Genomic DNA, 23,327 nt, shown 5'->3' with positions numbered 1-23,327 from the left:
AATATATCTTTGGGTTGTCGTGGCTACTGTCAAGTCATGGCATCGACTTATAGTAGCAGTCGGGCGCGCCTTTTTACCCGTTCACGTGCTCTTGTATGTGTGCGTATATGTGATCCTGATTGTAATGCGTGCACGCTGTCATTGCCCTAGTCCCGCCGCTGCCCCCTCGTCTCTTGAAACAATGAACGGAACCTGGTTAATGCTCGGCCTGTTCTTGGGCTTCAAATATACCTTTAATGACAATATTCAACAGCAATTAAAACCAGACAGTTACACACAGTTTATATAAATAAACTAATATCGGACCGAACTCGCTATTGACGTTATCCGGGTTATATTGCTATTGAATGAACAAAAATACTTCATCTTAACTACAATCATGAAAAAGTATTGCGTAATGCAAAAAAAAAACACTAACATAGAAAAAAATTAAAATAATGTGAGGATGACGACATAAAATACCTATTGCGTTAATTTAAACATTGGAAAAAAAATGTATAATCAAAACCTAATTAACATAAGAAAGAAAGCAAAATCACATTTTTGGAGTACACACAAATTACAGTAACATAAAATAATTACAATACAATTAACTATAAGAGACAAATGAAGTACAAGTTAGAAGTGATAACTACGATCATTTAAAATCTTCCGAGAAATCTAATGAAATGTCTGCGGCTCCCAAGACTGGTATCAGCATCTATACAAACAAAAGTACACATATTCATAAGTAATATACACGATAAAGAAACATGCACAATACATAACAACTTTACTTCAGTACAATGTCTAAGTTAACCATGTGCTCTGGTTTTAATTGTTAAATTGTATAAACGGACGAAGAACATGTGCCAGCCGGAACTAAACAACAATATAGCTGCAAGGAATAAACAATGTTAGTAGTATGTCCAAATAATATTGTTATATTATGAGCATTGTGCCGGGTGAGGGCACGGGCGGCGACCATTCAGCCGCGACCGATCCGCATAATGAGATGCAGTGCTCCTCCAGATGTGGCGCAGGCGCGGCCCCAACGCGCTGCCGTTTTTTGTCTTCCCCTTTTTTGCCATTCCACTAGATAAACGCTTTAGCAATGTTTGTTACTTGCATTCGTCGCCCAACAATTTATGGCTCCAAGTTTACGTACACTAAAACAAAACGATCTTAGCTATCTTCGAAGAATTAGAACGCCTTACTCGAAATACAAGAACATAAAATAAGATTATATCAAGTAGACGTATTTAACAATGTTAATATTATACTATAGAATAATGTTCTAAAAGTTATTGGTTATAAGGAAAACATTGGAAAGTGATATTTTTCGGGTATTCATCTGTACAATAAAAATACTCTTATAGAAACGTTGACTATTAAACTATAAAAAATATAGGTACGCATCGTTTGATATTAATTAATTTTGGATAAATATACATACATACTTTTAGACACAAATACATTGCGTATTTGTTTCCATAACACATAGTTATAGTAACAGTAATAATAGAATCGAAAGTGATATTTTAAATCCTGAGCTAATCCCTGCCCGTCTACTCCTACACATAATTTAAAGTTGGGAGAGGAGTTCCAAGCCACGGTCTCCGTTAGCCTCGCGTTTATTTATGTTGCCTTAGTCAGAACTGTTACCTACGCCAGATGTTATTTTACGACAGTTAGCCACCGAATAAACAATCTCCCTTTTTACACACTTTTATTGCGCTCCCAAAAAACTGCGATAGTCAGTTTTATCTTCTGCCTTAATTTAACAGTGTTATCCCGTAACATTTAGCTATTTACTTTATAGTAAAGGAAAATGTTATGTTAGATTGTGATAATTTTAAAAATTATGATAAATAATTACCATACCATCCTAGAATTATATAAACGGTGGTAGTAAGTAATCGTTCATTTCACAAACTAAATTCATGAAGTATCCTTGGCAACAGGGCACATTGTTTCTGAATTTACAGATCATTGTCACACATATAAATTGAAACTAGACACTGTAAAGTCGCAAGCACAAAATAACAAGACAAAGCTTCTGTCACACATGTGAACAACGATGATGCGATTTCCGGACCCGAGGGCACGCCCGCGCAGCTCCATACTTCTTTACATTCCATACGATTATAAGCACTATGGGAAGTAAGGAAGCACGGAACTCGCGCAAAGCTTTATGTCTTCTCTCTTGAGTGTTCGCACTGCAGTCGTGTGCAGTTGCAATTGACATCTAGCAGGTACATAACGGTATGGTGGTGTATTCGTTTACGTGACGCCATCTCTTGGAAGATGATGGTTGAGGCACAACGCGACAGTCGGCGACAACGTGGGGGTGGCGAGCGACGCGGCGTGATGGCAGCTCGCTGAGCACTGGCAGCGCGCTCGGTGCGCACGCGCAGACCAGCTCTAAAAATGGAGTCAACCGCCGGAGTTCGCTTACGACTCGGGAGTACCATCCATTCCAAATTTGTATTTTCCCGAAATAGAACCGGCGGCGAGCGTCCATCGGATCGGTTACCCGAACGTGCAGCGACCTGCAGCGCGCGGGGACTGGTCGAAGTGCACGACGAAACCTCGGCTGCGGACTCGCCGGAGGCCGGCTCTTATGTAAGGAACACCGTGAACCGCGCCGCGTGACGACCGCTTCGAAAATAAACGTGCACGCGGAGTAAGACGCCGACGGGCGCCACATGTGCGCGCTCCCGTCATCGTTCCAATGATCGCGCGCTGGAGGGGAGGCTATTATTAGTTGTACACCATCCACCACTGTCACCTCCCGCAGGGTAGTCGAGCTATACATAGTTCCGATCACGGGATCTGGCAATCCTGAGCGTTCACTGACCTCTGAAACAACATCATTATACATTTACTCAATCGACACATAATACAACTATATACTTACAACACTAAAATAAACAACTTCAAGAAAACAAATAATTGTTTTCTTTTAAAATGGACGGCATCAGGTTTTATTAAACTTTTCTAAGTTACATTAAAAAGGTAATAGATATTCATATGGAACGTCGTCACTTAGATAATAATGACAAAGATAGAACAACGTCACATATATAGGTAACGCAATACAGAGTTATATGGGAGGTGACAGCCGCTGTATCGCGGTAGAGAATTCCCGGTGCCGCCCGTAAAGCTCGCCTCTACGTATACTCAGTCAATAAAAGAATTTTGGCAAACTTTCGTAGACAAACAAGTGGGACGACAGCCAACTCATCTTTTGTCTGGTTGAAAGCAACATGGTTTTGTTAGCATTTCGATACCGCAATGTTTCAAAAAAGGAAGCACTTACTATCTACTTCGTCAAAGCGAGCGTCTTAAACTTTGTTTGTCTTGTGAAAACTGCTGGCAGAAACATTGTTGATGAGGTTTTTTATCACATACACTGCGACCACACTGTTGCTGAAACTTACAGTTGTACAGTGAACGAATCCTTTGTTGAAGTGGACTAAAGAAAGCCTAATTACTTACACATTTTTATATAATAACCTACGAGTATACCACCGCAACTTGTCTATAATAGTTATGTCCATATCCATAATCGAAAATATGTATATTATGTAACTACAATGCTCTTGCCATCTTGTAAATTCCTAAATATAACATTTAGTTCAAGTAAATGTAGCTTAAAACATGACTTAACGGCAGTAAAACAACAACGAATAAAAGCAAAATGAATAAACTCAAAGTATACTAAAAAACATTTTTGGTACTTGAGTAATATGTGGTTGACGCATAAAGTATTAGTTTACCTTTAATGGAAATATTTTCTCGTATTTTCAGTTTTAGAAAATATAAGCATTTTACCTATTTAGTCAACAAAGAAGAAGTCCTAACAAAGAACTGGTATTAAAAAAGGAAATTATTCGAGCAAAGTAATATTTTTGAACATGGTGGTAATGTCTTGATGGTAATGGTGGTAATGAATTAAGAACTGGAATGTGATTGATAATTTTTTTTTTATAAACCTTTTTTCTATAACAAATTGTTATGGTGCTTCCAGAAGTGTTAATTTACTTGTATGTTATGTGTATTTATAGGTTATGTTTAATATTAACTGATACACAGGGAACCACTCGTAGACATAGTTTCATTTCAACCGTATAAGGATCTTTTACAAAATACCTAAGTATGATACCGGGTCTTTAAAATATGATCTAAATCAGTTAAGCTTTTTACTCCTGTAACCGTGACAAACAATTTTTACAACGTTTATTTTTACAGTGATTATTATAGATCAAGAATATAAATTACAAATAGTTTAATATATTTACTGAAAATTCTGAAAGCAGTTTGTATGAGTTTGTGATTTTCGTTAAAGGATCGTGATGCACTTTAAATTATTAATTTGTTATTGGAATAAAATGTTCCTAATATTGATGTTCCCGTTTTATGATTTAATATGGACCTAATATGTCCATAGACATATGGACACACGTAATATGAACTCAACAAAAGTCTAAAACGTGGTTGATCTGATGTAAAGGGGCTCCCGGAAAGGCAAATATTAGAAACATTTACTTATATTGTTACTTCCATCTAAGTCAGTGACTTATTTTTAGATCTTCACTTTTCCTTCTTACTTCTAAATTGTATAAGAAAAGGAAAATGCTACTATGTAATAACAACGGTCCTCGTACGTTACATAAATAACGTAAAGCTGGGAGCATTTAATTACACTGGCATGTTTTAATTTGCCGTTACATATTTCATGTTCTGCACAAGTTATTATTGTACATAGTTCGCTTCGTCTAATTCCATTTTATAAGATCAGCTAGTAGGAACCTCTACTGAGCAAAGAAATGCGGCGATGCTGTCCGCAGAGCAACCGTCCGTCCAAAGAGCGTCTGTTGAATATTAATGCGACATTGTTATTGGCCACTAGTGCCCGCTGCTGCCCCAATCGCACATTTCCATAACTTACTATTCTGGATCCGCGGGGAATCAGCTCACTATGTGTAGGAATATGATCACTTGGGCCACTCATATTTGCCCTGTAAATTCTGTTCCGTCGCGACAATACATTACATTATTCATTATGGAATCTATAAGTGGACGGGATCTTTGCCTTCCTTCTCGAATACTCTTGCCGAAGCTAAGTTCTGTGACGGAGCGATGATTCATATCGCGATTGTTTCACATTACGTTACGAACTATCATATATACGCTCCAATAGTCATTGAAACTGCCGTTGATTGTAAACAATCAATGAATTCAATGTGTCGCATGTAAATCTGTTTCAATCACATACACTTTTAAAAACACATAAAGTACACTTTATATTTATTTTCTGAGATAAATCTACTTTTACATTCAAAATTCTAAGCAGCTCTTCGCTGCTTTGTTTTCGGTGGATTTACTTCTTAAGTTGAGCCAAAGTCGTTTCAAGTTAAAAGGGGACACCGCCATATAGTAATGTGTGTTTGGTTGTCTTGACAATGAACTACTGTTTTCTGTAGTCGATTACAAGTAATATGCGTTCTTCAAAAGATTTCTTCTTACAAGTTTTATACTATACATACTATTACAGCTTATAATGAAGGGCAACAATTTAAAACGTATTTAAAATGCTCGATTACGTATAGGAGTCCGTAAGACACAAGTATGTATATCATCCATCTAAATTAGTCATATGCTGCATGAGTCATAATTAAACTGAAACCGATCTAGATTTAGAGTTAGCATGAAGTAAGTAATCCATACCAAAATGGGTATGACTGTATTCATAAAAAAAAAAATCGTATATCCCGGAATACATACTAAATACATAAAACGTACACGCGAATGTACATAAAATAGTTCACGTGAACAAAAATAAAGCCCCAATAAAAAAAAGTAACAGTTATTTGATAAAACTAACAATAAATAAAGATTACTCGTAGATGATTTGATAACAATGCACCATTATTTTGTGCTATATTATCTCTAAATCCTGCCGGGTTCACGCCACGCTTCAAACTTTGGTAATTATTGGAGCTCTACTTACTTATCTTGAAGCTATCACTTAAGAGACACCAGTAACAAGTTAAGACAGCAGTTATAAATCCAATTTAAGATCTCGCCTTCGGCACTTCTCAAACCTAATGAATCTATACCAAAGAAATGGTTGATAGCTGAGTATGTCGGACTGATTTAATGTGTAATATCTTTGTTTAATGAACATATGTACCAATGGGTATATCGTCCTACAGCGTTGAGTATTTAATCAATAATGCAGCAAACATTATCGTGAGTCGTATACAAGATCGCTTTCTCCACTTTAACCGCGCCCCGTATGTTCGCTGAATGATGAACATTCCACAGGGACTCCTAGTATTCTAATCAGTGCCCAACTATACAATATAATATTTTGTAGTTAATTTCGTAGAGCTAAATCAATAGTTTTTAGAAACTGTTGCTCTGAATATCGATATAAAAAAGTTAATAGGGATATTTTAACCACTGAAAACTTTTAAATAATTGATCATCTATAAACGTTCAAGAGAACAATAAAGCGTGTATTTGAAAGATATAGCCAGTAATTAAGATATTTATTAACTTGCCAATTAAGGATCATTAATCACCCCTTCGGCGTTGCATAAAAATCTCCGTAATTTTATTCGCTGGTAACTCAATGGCCGTAAAATGTTGCTTTCGTTCTAACATAATTCTCCCTAAACGACTTTGCTACCTCAAAGCTCGACTTAAAAACCAAGATATGTATCAAGCTGCCCAACCCCGAGACACAGAATAATACATTTAAATTAAACTACGTTTAACGGGAACAACGTCGCAAGCTAACTTAACATTAATTACACGTATTGCCAGCACGGAAACTATGGAATTTTATATTTAACTACCAAGAAAATCTATTAATTTAATATAAAATAACAAGGACGTTTGGTCCTCCCGTAGCTGTACATGGGAATAGTTGTAGGAAGTTGAATATCTCTACATCATAACTTTATATCTGTGGAACCATTGGTGAATAATGCCAAAAGCCCACGCGGTGTGGATACTCAGGGATATCGATTTGGTCATTTTGCAGTTGTTGTACTGCTTTTCGCTCCATATTCACATATAGTATTACTTTCAAGTGATTGTTCAATCAAGTAAAATTCTTAAAAATTTGCGCCTTAAAATTTTAGGTTTTGTGGTACACAAATTGACTTCCTCATGTTTTAAGGGGCATTATATCAAACGGCAACATTTTTTTTATACATTTAATATATTCAGTGGCGCTTCATCGTATGTCATTTAACAAAGTCTTCCTACTAATAAAATTAAGGAATAAAAACCAATCCTCATAATTAGGCAAAGAAATAAAGAGAGAATAGAAAATTGAGAAAGAGAATATATTGTGAAAAATATGTTTTCAACTTCTAGCTTATAGAGGCGTAACTCTACAATATTTTTGGAAATCCATATTCAACGACTGCTTACAAAAGTTTATCACGACCGTGCACAGGATAAAATATTGAATATAATATTGGAAACGAAATATCTAACTCACCACTGTAATACACTGTTCCTATTTAAAAAGCAGACATTCTTGGGCTAATTGATATTCCATTAGATGTATATTTGTTATTTCACTGTATTGGTGATGATGTCACTAGAGTGCAGGAGTGATCGAGTCAAGTCGAGAACAGTCGGTTGCATCGTGGTGCATGGGTGAACATAACACTGGTGTGTGGATGCCGTGTAGGTGCCGTGCGTAGAGACATGTGCGCGAGCGCGAGACGCGCGGCGCGCCGGACCCGACTGTTGGCGTACGTAGGACGCGGCGTGCGTGCGCGCGCACCGCCGCCTACCGCGCCGCGCCCGCGACGTTTGACCTTATTTAATTAGTTCGTTCGTTTTTACTCTTTGAATGTAACGTAGCATATTAAAATGTGTAACTGCCTAATTCATTGTTGCCATCCACTCGATTAATGTTGTCGACACTTAACAAACTCTACATATACTCGGCGGCATGGTTTTGTACTTACCTACGCACTTACAAACCATAAAAATATTTCTTGTGTCATTCAATAAAGCAAAATAAAATTAATGTCTTAACGTGTACATGTGGTATAGATATTGGAACGTCTTTATTTTTGCTGTTGTATAAATCTCGTAGCTAAGTTCTGCTTCTATCACTCGTGTAGATGTAGCAAACATGATCTCTCAAACTATTTCTGTTTAGAGTTCATGCACCTCGACAACGTCGTTGATTTCTGCAACTGAGATTACATGAATCAGTTAACTAACTACCGAATCCGTACATACGGGCGAAATTTAAAAGGAAAATATAGAGGTTTGTGCGACCAAACCGAAAATGCATGTCTAACGTGCCTTCAGTTGCAGGCACACTGTCAGTGCACAACTTATAAATTCATTTTCATGCAGAAATATTAAACTTTTTATTTATATTTCAGGAATAATAGTAGTTTATTATTTTAATGTTTCGCATACAAATTCTCATAAACATACCAAGTTATTCTATAGATCATTGAAGTATCATATTCAAACTGGATTGAAACTTGAAGCACCGGTGATCTGAAGTAGTTATGAGCGTTAATGTCTTGACCATCACTAACTTCAGTGATGAGGGGAAACATCGTGTGGAAACTTGGACGTTCTCAACAATATGTAAAGTCCGCCAATACTTAGTTAGTTGGCGTTGCGAGCACAGTATAACAGGGCTTTATCACGTTCTTACTGAAAGGAGACTATCGACACCTAATTCGAAATCATTAATGTCTTGTGAAACGTGATCTCAACAAACATGACAGTATTTCAAAACGAGGCCATTCGCGCTAAGGGGTCTTATAATTCAATTAGTTTAAAAAGAGACAGTTCACGTATTCATCAAACAAGTTAATAATAGTTAGGCTCAGCGGGGGATGCGCTCAAATCCACGTTTTTTCGAACAATCTATGAATACACTAAGGCTATCGCTTGTTGTACGTGGGGGTGGAAATCTTGTTTTTTTACGAAAAATATTTTGTCACAGGCCGGCGCTGGCCGCAATAGCGTTTGAATACAGCGTAAGCTATTTACATAAATTTGCATATGCATACTTAGAAAATAAAAATCAGAATATTCCCTGGTTTTTTAGGATAAATAAAGACATGTATGAAAAGAGTAAAACAGAACAAGCTTTGTTGTGTCGTGTGTGTGTTTGTGTGTGTGTTCTGTGTGGCGTATTCGTAAAGGTTTCTCATATAGCGTTATTGTTTCCTATGTCGTTGTTCGCTGCTCTTAATGAGACTACAAGCCATGATTTGTGTACATATAAAAGTGAATTGCATTTTATTCAATTGTAAATGTTTTTATTGCAGTGCCATGAAAATAATGCTGGGCAAGTTGCCACGGCCGTGGATAGTCGATGACGCTAAAGACGACGGGTACACGGCATTACACCTCGCCGCACTGAACAACCACGCCGAAGTCGCTGAGCTGCTGGTGCGAGGTGGCGCCCGCCCTGACTTACAGAACGCTAACTTGCAGACTGCCCTGCACCTCGCCGTCGAGAGACAACACACGCAGATAGTCCGGCTACTGGTCGCGCATGGAGCTAATCTCAACATTTGTGACAAGGTGACATACCAACTACATTATCACCTTAATTGATGTATGTATTCTGGAACCTATGCCATTGATTGTGTTTCTTTCTTGGATAAAACCGTATAGTTATTGCATCCAAAACTATCGTAATAAGTAATAACATATCGGTTACGGCTCATTGATTTTGATTTGCGTAAGTTCCAAATAAAATAAGTTTATTGTAATAATGTTACGTACAGTAAAGCTGACAACTTGCATAAAATATATTTTCAATGCTGTCTATTCGCTGAATAAACACACATTAGTGCAGCACGGCATGTTATACAGGTTATACTCGTACTAGGCCCGTATAACAAAAGAGAACATTTTAATTCCAAGCCTATCACGGGGAAATAGAACTTCCACTTACATAATTAAAATACAAAGCGGGAAATGTTAATTTGTATTCATTATTTCACTAGCTGTTTCATTTATGAGAACGCAATAAAATGAGCTGCTCGTGTTTTCAATAATAATATAATTTAGGATTTCTAGGAACTCGAGCAAGTGGAAGTATTTTATTGTAATACTTTCATCGTTTAGCTTATTTATGGCAAAAGAAGACCACCAAACATAAATTACTGTCTAATAAATACTTATAACGAATTCTTAATTGGTGTACGTTAAGTTATTATTGGATTTCAAGTTTGCCGTATTAAATAATATAATAATGTATGGAACTAGAAACTCAGTCGCGCTGACCAAATCCAATAAGAGGCGGAAAATTAGCATACCTCTCAAACCTACGAGTACATAACTCGCACAAAGTTAGCATATCTCCCAGAAGCTTTCGTCGAAAGCGCCGATTTAACATAGATATTCCCCGCAGCTGTGGAAATGAGTGTTCAGACATACTATCTCGATTTTCATACCTACCTACTTATCATAGGAAAACACTTTTGCAGTTTTCCTATGACAAGTAAGTTATTCCTTAAGTGTAAAAAGCTTTCCTGGCGTGAGTCACTTTGTATAAAATTCATATAATTTCCATAACTTTGTAAACTACGTCTAGTATTTAGCATTTCGGGATTTAAAAAATGTTCTCCACTAAAATGTTGCCTGAAGTTCAAATTCAAATTCAAATTATATTTATTTGCAGAAAATATGGTACAAGAGGTGGTTTACAATAATTATAGTTGGTATCACATATTTTGTCATGAAGATGACATGCAAATATTAAGCACGCATTAAGCGTATCTACATATTTCTAAAACTTATATTAATCCATACTTTAATATCTAATATATTAATTTATTATTATCACAGAAGATGTACACAGATAGTTCCTAACTAGAAGACAATATAAAAATAATATATTTATAAAATGTTATTGAAGTGATAAGATTGAGATCCGTATTTTTTTAGAAAGTCGTTAACTGAATAGAAACATTCCTGAACTAACCATTTATGTAGACAGATACAAAATTTCTTAAATGGCAATTCAGTTATATTTTTCGGTAAAGAGTTGTATATTAATGGCGCCATATACACACAACTATTTCGGATCATTTCAAGTCTTGGTACTGGTAGTTTAAAATATGAATGTGTGACTGTTCGTTTATTAGTGTTATTTTTTTGTTCAAAAAGGTGAGTATTACATTTTACAAATTTAGCTGATTCATAAATATAAATACTGGGTACTGTTAAAAGATTGTGTGTTTTGAATATAGGTTTACAAGATTCGTGCCATTCGACATTAAATATTGCACGTAGACATTTTTTCTGTGCTACAAATACCCTCATAATGTCTGTTGAATATCCCCAGACAACTATACAGTAACGAAGAACAGAACACACATAAGCATGGTAAACCATCAATGAAGCATGCATGGAAGTGGTTTCTTTAACTTTTTTTAAGGCAAATACAAATTTGTTTATTTTTTTACAGATGTTGTCAATATGTTCAGACCATTTTAAGTGTTGGTCAATAATAATACCTAAGAATGAGGTACTTTGTAATTGATTAATATCTTTATAGTTATCTTTAGTGATAGGCTCATAATATTTTACCCATTGAAAAGTAGGTTTTATATTATAATATCTTAGCCAAACTAATTTCCCTTATTGCTTGATATGTCAGATTCGTCTGTATCTATATTTTTTTCTAAAACAAACGTTTGTTAGGACGGGGACACACCGCTGCACGAGGCGCTGCGTCACCACACACTGCAGCAGCTGCGGCGGCTGCAGGACGCGCGCGACGCGTCGCTTCTCACGGGCCTGTCGCACGCCCACGACAAGAAGTCCTCCGCCTCCATCGCCTGCTTCCTCGCTGCGCATGGCGCCGACCTCACCATCAAGAACAAAAAAGGTAATCAACACACCCTTTCTGATTTTTATTCGTAACAGACAATCCCTTTTACATACGAAGACAAAAAAGAGGTTTACGAAGTAGGTGATCAGGACACTTATTTTCAACAGAATTACGAGGACCTGTCGCGTATGTATGTATCGATGTTTTTATCAATATTTCAGGACAAACGCCTCTGGATCTATGTCCAGACCCGAATCTCTGTAAGACTTTGACGTCTTGTCGCAAAGAGGGCACCGGATCGGTCACCGAAGGCGCCGCCGAGGCGGAGGCGAGTTCGTCGAGCGGAGCGACCGCAGGCGCGGCGCCCGCGCCGCCCGTGTCCCCGGCACCCGCCGCCGAGGCGACCCCGGCGGCCGTCGCGACCGCCGATCCCACCGCGGACGAGTGTCTCGTCTGCTCCGACGCCAAGCGAGATACGCTCTTCCGTCCCTGCGGACACATCTGCTGCTGCAACGTTTGCGCCGCAAGGGTAACTATCGACTCGTCCGTCGCCCCCGTAACGTCGCGGTTCGATTTCTTCGATTAAGCGGAGACTATAACGTCGACCTTCACTGTGCGCAGGTGAAGAAGTGCCTGGTGTGCCGCGCGAGCGTGTCGGCGCGCGCGCGCGTGGGCGAGTGCGTGGTGTGCTCGGAGGCGCCCGCCACCGTGGTGTTCCGGCCGTGCGGCGACGTGTGCGCGTGCGCCGCGTGCGCGCCGCTCATGCGCAAGTGTGTGGAGTGTCGCACGCCGCTGGCGCCGCCGCCCGCGCCCGCCGCGCACGCCCAGGCCGCCGTCGCTGCGCTCAAGATCGATCGTCAGTATCTCTCGCTCGTTTTTACCTATATCGGTTTTGGTGTCCCGACGGTCTGATTCACGGCGCCGTCTAACGTTACAGTGGAGAAGGAGAGCGGCAGCAACCTGGCGCAGGTGCAGGTGAACAAGGGTCAGCCGGTGCCGACGCAGTCCGCGCCGCACTACATGAACAACGGGTCGCGGTTCGCGGCCGCGCCCCCCGCGCCGCCCGCCCCCACCGCCGGCCCCGTACCCCCGCCGCCGGCACCTCCGGCGCCCCCCGCCCCCGCCGCTGCCGACGTACAAAAGCTACAGCAACAGCTTCAAGATATAAAAGAGCAGGTAATTTTCTGGGCATGACTTTCCCCTTTTTGCAAGAAATAGCTAATATAATATAATAGTTAAATCGCATCAAGAAGCATAAACATCGATTAGATATAAGACGAGACACATGGCCCTTCCCTGAGTGACACCTCGGTGGTACAAATGTCATTGAATCATATGCAAAGACCACTACTTTTTCACCGATATGTAACTGGTTTAGTGGTTTCTGGAGCAGAAAAGAAACTTAGCAGAAGAGTTAGGATTCCTGCGTTTATAAAAATAATCGTCATTATCTTTGAGGTACTAAAACAGTTAATTTTTGAGGAGATAGAAAGCTTTCTGAATTCTTGGTGTATGTTAATTGTATTTTTTAATTTCTTGAAAGCCTAGGTTTCACTAACAGCGTCATTATATTTTCAGACAATGTGCCCAATCTGCCTGGACCGGCTAAAGAACATGATTTTCCTATGCGGACACGGCATGTGTCAGATGTGTGGGGACCGCATCACCGTGTGCCCTATCTGCCGCAAGCAGGTCGAGAAGCGCATTCTCCTCTACTAAGCATCGACTATGGACATTTGACTCAACAAGTAATCAACATAATCCCGCAACTCTCAGTGGGCTTTTTAAATGTTGCAAAGGCTGATTTTTTACTACTACGTTGTTATAACTAGACCCATTGCAAATTAGTAGCGGATAAACAAATTGCTTGAAATAATCATGTGTTATTCTTCTTCATAAAATCCAGTGTCTCGTTCTTCATTATTATAACTCTCAACTTATCATCGACATGGAACTTACTGGTTCGCAATGGGTCTATATTTTTAAGGATAAGTACTTATATATTTTGTGCGAGTCATTTAGACTTGCTACCTCGCCTTGTGTCTGTTGGCCATTTAAGATCTTATACAATGTCTAACCTTCGGATAAAGAGTTCAAATATAAGATTAAGATAAACATCATTAGGTAATAAACCTAGTGTTGAGCATTTATGCAACAAGGCTGATTTAGAATCATTTGTAAAAAGTGCAAATAATGATAAAACTGTTTTTGTTTGAAGTTAGTAGTTGTTGCTTTATTTGTTACTGCACGTTTTGATTCTCACTGCACCCCAGTAACTATTTTATTGATGTTTAAATAATTTAAGTGAATGTGTATCCCTGTTATTCAATATTGCTATCATTGTCTTTGTCTGACTGGGGTTAAAGATATGTCCTTTGAAAACAAGTGATTGTTCGTTTAAAGCGAGTCCCAAGTACTGTCTGCTTTATTCGGTCAGCTCAGTGTAATGCTGCTTAGGTGTCATTTAAATATTTAGATAAAGGAATGTGATTGTTAAGTAAGTTTCTTTTGCAAAACTATGTATTACAATGTTTGTGCCTGTTTAAGTAATTTTAGATTAAAGGTTTCTACTGAAATCAAATTAATGTTCTGTGTGTATTACAGAAAATCTATGATTCATCTAAAATGCATATTACTATCTTCTGTATGGGGGTCTTTATACCAAAAAATACAGTCAGAGGAAATCATGGAATACTGAAATTCAGTAACGATGTACCATCTGTAAAGATCTCCTAAATAATTCTTCTTGGGTATAAAGAATTCCCGTTTGAAAATTCTTAGAAAGATTTCACTAAGAATCAATAAAACTAAACTTAATAAAAACAAAATATTTCTCGACAGGTTATTGAATTTGAAGTTTAAAATGATTAAATGTTACTTAGCTACTTTTCGGTTATCGTTAGTTAGTTATTAAATATTATATGTTATGTTAGATGTATTTATTTTTAATCTATTATACAACAATATGATACTATAATATGTAACCAATATGAGATGTACTTTAAAATAAAACACTTTGTTTATGAATTTGGTTTTATTTTCTACTTTAAAAATAAATTAAACGACGTTTAGGAAAGAAATCGAAAGGGAACAACGCCCAACACATAAGATTCTTTTTATATAGAGCCCTTGGCTTGGAACTATATACGAATATATTTTTGTGCTTCAGAGAGCAAGTAAGCAAGTAAAAAGTAAGATAACAATTGTTACGTCATGACAAAAGCATTCGGACGACTTGAACAACCGTGACACTGGTACGACCATTAAACATACAATGAATTAATGAACGAGATCACGTTAAATTTCTAAAAGAATAACTGAAACTTAATAAAATACCGTAATAACCACAAATACATTCCGCATTCAGCAATATTTCATCTAAAAAACGTAACACAATGGCAACTTCAGAGCCCATCGATACCATAAGTTACCCGGAGTAATTTGCCACTAGCGAATTGACATCAATCGAATCCTTGTCTTGATCCGCATAGTGTTCGGTCTTCTGTTTCTCAACAGGGATATCTGGTTCCTCCACAATAATGCGCTCGAGCAATAACTCCTGCGACAGGTCGTTGATTCTAAACGCCAAATGTAAATCTTTTGCGAGCTCGCTCTCTTCACACCTCTTGAGGTCTTTATAATATTGGTCACTCATACCGTTGAGTTCCGGCGAAGTAGCGCAGTATACTGGTGTAGCGGCTGCCTGACACTACGAACAAATAAGAAACATTAAGGACATTAGACAATAGGTACATAAGGTACCTATTGCATTTTAAAAGATATTTAATAACGAAAATGTACGATTTTGATTAGGTACTGTGCTAGAATTACATAATTAAAACATTAAGTAACCGTCAATACACTCACAATGTTTTTAGAGAATGGTCTCATTATTGTGTACAGCACCTCATATGGCCACCAGTTTTGGCATAGCCTGGTTTTTACAAAAGATCCCGGATGAGCACAGAATACTCCTTTACCGGTATTCATCCATCGATAGCCAAGGTAATGCATAAATAATATGGAACAAAGCTTGGACACATTATAAGCCTTAATGGAAGTGTACGCATGTTCAGGTAGAGACACCATGTCCTTCGTTGGTGTTAATTGGTAAGAGAAGGGCCAGCTAACGTGTCTGAAATAGACAAAAATTGTATTTTTTTAAAATACCTACAAGCAATACCTATTATCCACACAAAAACTTGAATAACGGCATAAAAACCTGTGTGATTCTGAAGAAACGAACACCACCCGAGCGTCAGGAGCAAGTATTTTTTCAATGTTCATCAATAAAAAATAGTGACTCATATAGTTAACTTGAAATGTTGTTTCTAATGAATCCTGTGTAAGTGTCCATGGTAATCCGAACACACCCGCGTTTAATATAACCATATCAAGTTTCCTAAAATATAAAGTTTCTGTTTTTTAAATATTTACACATTACTCGCATTATGAACCGTATAGGGCAAGTATATCTGGTTAAACGTATCTACGTGGTTCCCTACAAAGATTTAAAGGTATCTTACATTTAGGCATCTACAGGAGTTTTGAGGTTTAATTGATCTACCTAGGCAAGTTCTTAGGTACATGTGTGCCCCACAACATAAGGGGTTATAAGTTATGCCAAGTCGTGTTAAGATCAAATAATAAAAGGCCATATAGAGCCCCAAAAGTAACTCATTATCGTTCTTACTACCTACTACTAGCTCCACATACTTTGAAAGATTTAAGACGTACAAATATCTTAATTACTTAGTAATACTTAGAATTAATTAAACGAGTCTTACGGTATGTCTCTTAAAATTTGGTCGGAGCACTTTTTAACAGAGGCAAGGGACGCAAGATTTATTTTATACAGCTTTATGCGGTCGATATTCTCACAAACATTTCTAGCGACGACGTCTCCAGCATAAGTGTTTCGACATGCCATCAACACCGTGCAGTCTCGAGAATTCAAACATCGTGTCATCTCCAATCCAATACCACTGTTAGCACCGGTTATCAAGCATGTTTTATTCGACAAATCCATGTCTTTCGTTACCTACAAAATATTAGAGATCAAATCGTGATTAGACACTCCATGTACCTACCTAGTTGTAACTCTTTACTAATTCAGCTGTTGCGCTAATAGTTTGCTCAGGTATATAACCATAAGTTCCCATCAAGAGCGGTAACGCTCCTAATTGGCGCTAAAGTTTGTCGTAGGGGATGGTAACGGTAATAATAAATAGCTAAAAATTATAAATTTGGTACAGCTGTAAATAATTCCAGCACCCCAGTTGTTAAGTAGTGGACTTTACTTAACAACTGGGGTGCTGGAATTATTTTCTCTCATGAAACGGACGGTGGTCCATAAAAGGTTGGGAACCTATGTAGTGGAATTAGAATATTTAGGTTGCTATTTAAAAATAATTAAAGCTTAGCGTTTGAACAGCGATGAGCTGTAAGAGTTGTAACGTTGCCTACTGGAACTTAAATACGTCTGCAGTCATTTCAAAACATGTGACAGAATCGTACCTCATCCACCGTTGGTCCAAAAATTCTATTCAGATTTAAACTTTTTCGGATCATGCTGTTACAATTTTGAAGTAAGCCCTCCTTCTTCGATGAGGTACTAATGAATACCTTGTCAACATGACTTAAAATTGGGTTTCCACAGCTGTAATGGTATAACATAATGAAGGTGATGAGGTAGTATCAGCAGTTACTTTCGTTCCCTTCGACTAGATTCCCAAAACGACAGATTCGATACCCGGTCCATATGGGACTTTATAAAAATTCGATGAACTGCATTCAATTTATTAAGGTGCCTATTTAGCTTCCCTCCATTATCCTTTATTTTACCTAGAAAGAAACTCGGAGCCCTTATTTAGGTATTCCAAGATGGCAAGATTAGCGACGGTCTGATATTCAGCAACTCACTCGACCTTTGTGTAAAGTAACGTTTATTCGGATATGTTGCTTATTTAAATCTTTTATCTTGCCCTTTCCAAAACAACCTTATTCGTCATTATAGATACCAGATTATCGTAAATTAACGTAGGCATGTAATTTTATTAAAACAGCAACTTACCCACGATATAAACACCGAAACATTGTTTCGTATAGTATATTCGATCTCGGTGGTGAATAATAATATTTTTTAACTTAAATATTTATTTTCGTTCTTATCTCATACTTTGGCATATGTCATAACATATACAGTTTACTTTCAAAATTATTTGTTTGCGGCCTGACTTGAAAATTAAACACTCTTGTGAAAATTATGCGTATAAGTAGTATGGTAGTCATATAAAATAATGTTTATAACAACGGTAACGTGTTTACTAGTAAAACTACTACAAAATTACTTTCACAGTGGACCTGCGTTACTACGCTCGAGTGTGAATTCGATAAAAAAGTACAACTATTCCAAAAAATGAATTACTTATACTTGAGCTCGGAACTTTAGCAAGGCATCGCCGTAATTCAGGTCAGTTTTTCAAACTGAGAGCCATTTTACTTTGAAGGGGAGGATTGGGAGGGTTTGGCGCAGGATTAGAATCCCCAATAGGTAGGTATTCCTTAAGAAAAGAAATCCTTGTTTTTTTTATGTCTAAGAGCAAGGATGCTTTAGTTCTTGCTCTTAGAAAAATAGTAGATGTATTATTGATTACATATGTTTAAACTTATGTAACACTGTATTTTTGAGTAACGATATTATTTTATGTATGTGAACACTTCCTAACAAACGTGTATATCAGAGCCGTAAAACGGAACAACAAAAAAAACAGTGCGTCAAATACTGTCAATGTCAAAGGATAAGCGTCATAATATATTATAAAATTTATGTCAACAAAATGAGCACTCGCTTGCTTGGAAAGAGAAATGTGAATAACATTTAGCAAAAGAAGATAATAAAGTTGATTTTATATAACGAATCAGCAGAAAATAATAGTCATGGACAAATCTAGTAAAAGGCGTTATTCGTCGTCTGATTCTGACAGTGCTGAGGAAATCCGCAAAAAGGATCTGAAAGAACGTGATGAATTTGCGAAGAGATTGAAAAAACGCGATGAAGAAAAGACTAAAAAGGTAACTGAGGCTTCCAGTAAGAGGTCTTATGAAGAGGCAGCGAAACGTTTGAAGTTGGAAGCAGAAGACAGAGAAAAAATACTTCCCAAATTACGTGTTGATTCTCGTCGTAAATATTTGGAAAAGAGAAAAGAAGACAAGGTAATAGAGTTAGAAGCCGACATAGCCGATGATGAATACCTCTTCGATGAAAGCACGTGAGTATTAGTTATTTTTTCCGACTTATATCGTAAATCATTAAAACTATAATTATTGTGCAATCAATTACCTATTCACCTACCTAAGATTTTAAATTCGTATGTTTCAGCTTAACTAAGAGAGAAAGAATAGAAAGAGAACACAAAAAAACTATCCTTAAATTAGCTAAGGAACATGAAAAAGCTCGTGAGTTGGAAAATGTTCACAGATATCATATGCCACAAGACTTAGGCAAAGATGCCAAAGGTAAGTACAGGAATCAATAAAATCTAAACAATTTGAACATGTTGACTGTTGATATTCATTAATTTAATTCTTATGATTTCTAACCATCATCCCTTAACGCATTCACAATTTTATCACATTCTAGTAACACAATATGTGTAACTTTTATTTTAAATTATTATTGAATAGTAACTTAACATTATTTTGTAATAATTATATGCTTCGATTTCAGGAGAATATGTGGAAGTTGATGAAAGAGAAAAGTTGCCTCACTCAGAACAACAGAGATGGGAGCAGGAACAGATTAAATCAGCCTTCTTTAAGTTTGGGGCTAAAGATGCTAAGGCACAGGATGAATATGAGTTGCTACTGGATGAACAAATTGATTTTATCCAAGCTATACAACTGGAAGGAACCAAGGAGAAAAAGGAACAACAAGAAAAATCTGAATTCCAGAAAATGAGAATGACAATTGAGGAAACAAAAAAGTCTCTACCTGTCTACCCATTTAGAAGTTCTCTGATAGAAGCTATAACAAACTATCAAATATTAATTGTAGAGGGTGAAACTGGCTCTGGGAAAACTACTCAAATACCACAATATCTACATGAAGCTGGTTTCACTAAAGATGGTAAAAAGATAGGATGTACACAACCCAGAAGAGTGGCTGCCATGTCTGTGTCAGCAAGAGTAGCACAAGAGATGAATGTGAAGCTTGGTAACGAAGTAGGCTACAGTATTCGTTTTGAAGACTGTACTTCTGATAGAACTGTCATTAAATATATGACAGATGGTACATTACACAGAGAGTTCTTATCGGAACCAGACTTAGCATCTTATAGTGTCATGATCATTGATGAGGCTCATGAGAGAACTCTACATACTGATATATTATTCGGTCTGGTTAAAGACATAACTAGATTTAGACCTGATCTGAAGTTGCTTATATCCAGTGCCACACTTGATGCAGAAAAATTCTCTAGTTTTTTTGATGATGCTCCCATCTTTCGTATCCCTGGAAGAAGATTTCCTGTAGATATATACTACACAAAAGCACCTGAAGCTGATTATGTTGATGCTTGTGTTGTGTCTGTGCTACAAATACATGCCACACAACCTTTAGGGGATATTTTAGTTTTTCTTACAGGACAAGAAGAAATTGAAACCTGTGTGGAAATGTTACAAGAAAGAACAAAAAGGATTGGCAAGAAACTCAGGGAACTGATCATACTTCCAGTCTATGCAAACTTACCTAGTGACATGCAGGCTAAAATATTTGAGCCAACACCAGAGGGAGCTCGTAAAGTTGTATTGGCTACTAACATTGCTGAAACATCATTAACAATTGATAATATCATTTATGTCATAGATCCAGGATTTGCCAAACAGAATAATTTTAACTCCAAAACAGGCATGGAAAGTTTAATGGTTGTACCTATTTCAAAAGCCTCAGCTAATCAGAGAGCTGGAAGGGCAGGTAGAGTAGCCCCAGGCAAATGTTTTAGATTATACACTGCTTGGGCATATAAGTATGAACTTGAAGATAACACTATACCAGAAATACAGAGAATTAACTTGGGAAACGCAGTTTTGACCCTCAAAGCTCTGGGTATAAATGATCTGATCCATTTTGATTTCTTGGATCCACCACCACATGAAACTTTAGTCTTAGCTCTGGAGCAACTGTATGCTCTAGGTGCTCTAAATCATCATGGTGAATTAACTAAAGCTGGCAGAAGAATGGCTGAATTCCCCACAGATCCAATGCTTGCTAAAATGCTTTTAGCTAGTGAAAAGTAAGCATTCATTTTTATTTTACTATGCTCAAGTAAAACCCTGATAATTATCAATATAAAATTTTTGATCATAGAGACTTTTAGAAATTTTATATAGTCTCCCTCCTCCCGGGAACAATGTGTATCATTACATATATATTATTTAAATATTCATGTGTTTAATTTCAGGTACAAATGTTCAGAAGAAATTGTCACAATAGCAGCTATGTTATCTGTCAACAGCTCAATATTCTACAGGCCAAAGGACAAAATAATCCATGCAGACACTGCTCGCAAAAACTTCTTCCATCCTCATGGTGACCATTTAACATTAATGAATGTTTACAATCAGTGGGTTGGCTCTGATTATTCGGTCCAATGGTGCTATGAAAACTTTGTACAGTACAGATCCATGAAGAGAGCCAGAGATGTACGTGAACAATTAGCCGGCCTCATGGAGAGAGTAGAAATTGATATGGTTTCCAGTATAAGTGAAGATGCTAATATCCGTAAGGCAATTACTGCTGGCTATTTTTACCATATAGCTAAATTCTCAAAAGGAGGACATTATAAAACCGTCAAACATAATCAAGTAAGTAATACTTACTATTAATATAAATAGGAAAATATTAATTCTCTGTCTGTCTGAACTTATTTGAATGAAATCTTGTACAAGGATAGTTTATAATTTTTCAGAATTATGTAAAATTATGCAAAATTTAAGTTTTTCCAATTAAATGTAAGATTAAGTTCTATTACAAATAAAATAAAAACATTTCCTTTTCAGACTGTAATGATTCACCCCAATAGTGCATTATTTGAAGAACTTCCTCGGTGGGTAATCTATCATGAATTGGTTTTTACCTCAAAAGAATTCATGAGACAAGTTACTGAAATAGAAAGTAAATGGCTTTTGGAAGTAGCACCACATTATTACAAAGCCAAGGAATTAGAAGACTCTACTAACAAGAAAATGCCTAAAACGATAGGAAAATCTTCAAACAGTCAATAAAACAAAATATTGTTTTAAATGTGTTTTATTATTCATTTTTAACAGACTACCTACTATAGTTTTTAATTTCTATTGACTGTATTAAACACAAATAATATAATTCTTCTAAACTCTCACTAGCCATGTCTATAAGTACATTACAAAAATAAACATCTCTACAAGCAGCTCACTGATGCTGTTGAGACTTAAAACAATTCTAAGTGTGCAAGTTAATAAGCACACTAGCTGATATTACTAATACTAGTAAATAAACATCAGGCAAAGATCAGCATTTCAAAAATCTGAACATCTTCCTTTCCTCTCCCAGTCTCCATATCTTGTAGGCTCAGGGCCCCTAGGACCTCCTACTTCTCCAGTATAAGGATTGGTTTCATTTGGCCACGCAGGCAATGGATTATCCTTTTGAGAAGCATGCAACTGTTGTTCGCCTAGATCCTCGATTGGTGTTGTCTCTCTCAATTTCTTTCTAAACTCAGCCATTCTTTTGGATTCTGACTTTTTCGGGCCATCACTAGGTTTATCAACATGGTCAGCTTCAGTTGTCGATTTATGAGAATGCTTACAAATACTCATAGCAGAAATAGATAATTCTGTAATAAGAAGAAATTCCTAATATTCATTTTATCAAGTTGTAAAGCAGTTACGAATTTTCTTTAGTAATATTACTCTTTCCCTTTATCTAAAAACGACTACTAAAATTGAGACCTGAGAAAGGCATAAAGAGGCTTAATTTTATTGTTTGTTTACATTTGTAACCTTACATCCACTTACGTTTAGGGTAAATGTTCACTAGTCTGGTTATACCCGCCATTCTAACGATTGAAATTATTTTATTGAGAGTACAAATAAAATAAAAATATTTTAATTCGAATCGCACAAATGCAGTAAAAATAAATGTCAGATGATCGAAAACTCCGAAAAATTTGGCAATGACAATTTTGAGTTTTGACACTCTAATGTCAGATATGAAATTTAATGCCGGTCATACACGTTCAAGTAAATAACTAGCTTAGCACTCGAATTATATTGTAATTTATAACACAATATAAGAACCTACTTCTGATTAAATGCAAGCTTTACTCCTTTACATTCCTTGCAATTAACTTAAGCGCTCCAGAACCCTGAGCCCTAAGTGCCCTGGCTGACTCGACTATACGTTGACATATTTTTTTATAACTTTTCGAATTGACAATATTTGACATTGACTTTG

General features: G+C 37.0%; 4 protein-coding genes across 6 annotated transcripts in view; 2 read left to right on the top strand and 2 right to left on the bottom strand.

Annotated features, from left to right (window-relative positions):
* The window catches only part of mib1 (E3 ubiquitin-protein ligase mind bomb 1), a 141,706-nt gene extending 126,850 nt beyond the window's left edge, over window positions 1-14,856 (top strand). For both annotated transcript variants that reach the window (XM_076136297.1, XM_076136296.1), the window contains exons 12-17: window positions 9,315-9,573; window positions 11,704-11,890; window positions 12,055-12,362; window positions 12,455-12,689; window positions 12,771-13,009; window positions 13,412-14,856. In XM_076136297.1, the coding sequence (XP_075992412.1) occupies window positions 9,315-9,573; window positions 11,704-11,890; window positions 12,055-12,362; window positions 12,455-12,689; window positions 12,771-13,009; window positions 13,412-13,552 (1,369 nt within the window). In that variant the 3' untranslated portion in view covers window positions 13,553-14,856. The remainder of the gene's footprint in view (window positions 1-9,314; window positions 9,574-11,703; window positions 11,891-12,054; window positions 12,363-12,454; window positions 12,690-12,770; window positions 13,010-13,411) is intronic.
* Window positions 14,857-14,896: 40 nt separating this feature from the next.
* Window positions 14,897-18,038, bottom strand: LOC142987496 (WW domain-containing oxidoreductase-like). Of its 2 annotated transcripts, XM_076136299.1 has the most exons (6): window positions 17,907-18,038; window positions 17,351-17,492; window positions 16,621-16,874; window positions 16,056-16,235; window positions 15,701-15,968; window positions 14,897-15,542 (listed from the first exon to the last, which is right to left on the bottom strand). In XM_076136299.1, the coding sequence occupies exons 1-6, from the start codon at window positions 17,927-17,929 to the stop codon at window positions 15,261-15,263; spliced, it is 1,149 nt and encodes a 382-aa protein (XP_075992414.1). In that variant the 5' UTR covers window positions 17,930-18,038; the 3' UTR covers window positions 14,897-15,260. The 2 variants fall into 2 exon arrangements, with proteins under 2 accessions (XP_075992414.1, XP_075992415.1); XM_076136300.1 differs by lacking the exon at window positions 17,351-17,492 and having other exon boundaries at window positions 17,907-18,015.
* Window positions 18,039-18,623: 585 nt separating this feature from the next.
* On the top strand, window positions 18,624-22,156 carry l(2)37Cb (DEAH-box helicase 16 lethal (2) 37Cb). The gene is made up of 5 exons (XM_076136294.1): window positions 18,624-19,104; window positions 19,215-19,351; window positions 19,563-21,126; window positions 21,295-21,697; window positions 21,893-22,156. Exons 1-5 carry the CDS (start codon window positions 18,773-18,775, stop codon window positions 22,115-22,117), a joined length of 2,661 nt encoding a protein of 886 aa, XP_075992409.1. The 5' UTR covers window positions 18,624-18,772; the 3' UTR covers window positions 22,118-22,156.
* On the bottom strand, window positions 22,127-23,066 carry LOC142987494 (succinate dehydrogenase assembly factor 4, mitochondrial-like). Its single transcript, XM_076136295.1, has 2 exons — window positions 22,889-23,066; window positions 22,127-22,707 (listed from the first exon to the last, which is right to left on the bottom strand). The coding sequence occupies exons 1-2, from the start codon at window positions 22,926-22,928 to the stop codon at window positions 22,391-22,393; spliced, it is 357 nt and encodes a 118-aa protein (XP_075992410.1). The 5' UTR covers window positions 22,929-23,066; the 3' UTR covers window positions 22,127-22,390.
* Between the last annotated feature and the right edge of the window lie 261 nt (window positions 23,067-23,327).

This window comes from Anticarsia gemmatalis, chromosome 3 (assembly GCF_050436995.1).
Source record: "Anticarsia gemmatalis isolate Benzon Research Colony breed Stoneville strain chromosome 3, ilAntGemm2 primary, whole genome shotgun sequence".
Classification (NCBI taxonomy): Eukaryota; Metazoa; Arthropoda; class Insecta; order Lepidoptera; family Erebidae; genus Anticarsia; species Anticarsia gemmatalis.
Note: the sequence above shows the minus strand (reverse complement) of the source record. Positions and strands in the feature narration are given on the sequence as shown.

What these genes read in the sequence shown, in the direction of transcription:
- LOC142987496 (XM_076136299.1), bottom strand. Translation starts at nt 17,929, where the DNA reads ATGTTTCGGTGTTTATATCGTGG. An exon ending in TTTCGGTGTTTATATCGTGG is followed by an intron (nt 17,493 to 17,906) that starts GTAAGTTGCTGT and finishes ATACCATTACAG; the next exon opens with CTGTGGAAACCCAATTTTAA. An exon ending in GTTTCTTCAGAATCACACAG is followed by an intron (nt 15,969 to 16,055) that starts GTTTTTATGCCG and finishes TGTCTATTTCAG; the next exon opens with ACACGTTAGCTGGCCCTTCT.
- LOC142987494 (XM_076136295.1), bottom strand. Translation starts at nt 22,928, where the DNA reads ATGGCGGGTATAACCAGACTAGTGAACATTTACCCTAAAC. An exon ending in AGTGAACATTTACCCTAAAC is followed by an intron (nt 22,708 to 22,888) that starts GTAAGTGGATGT and finishes TTCTTATTACAG; the next exon opens with AATTATCTATTTCTGCTATG.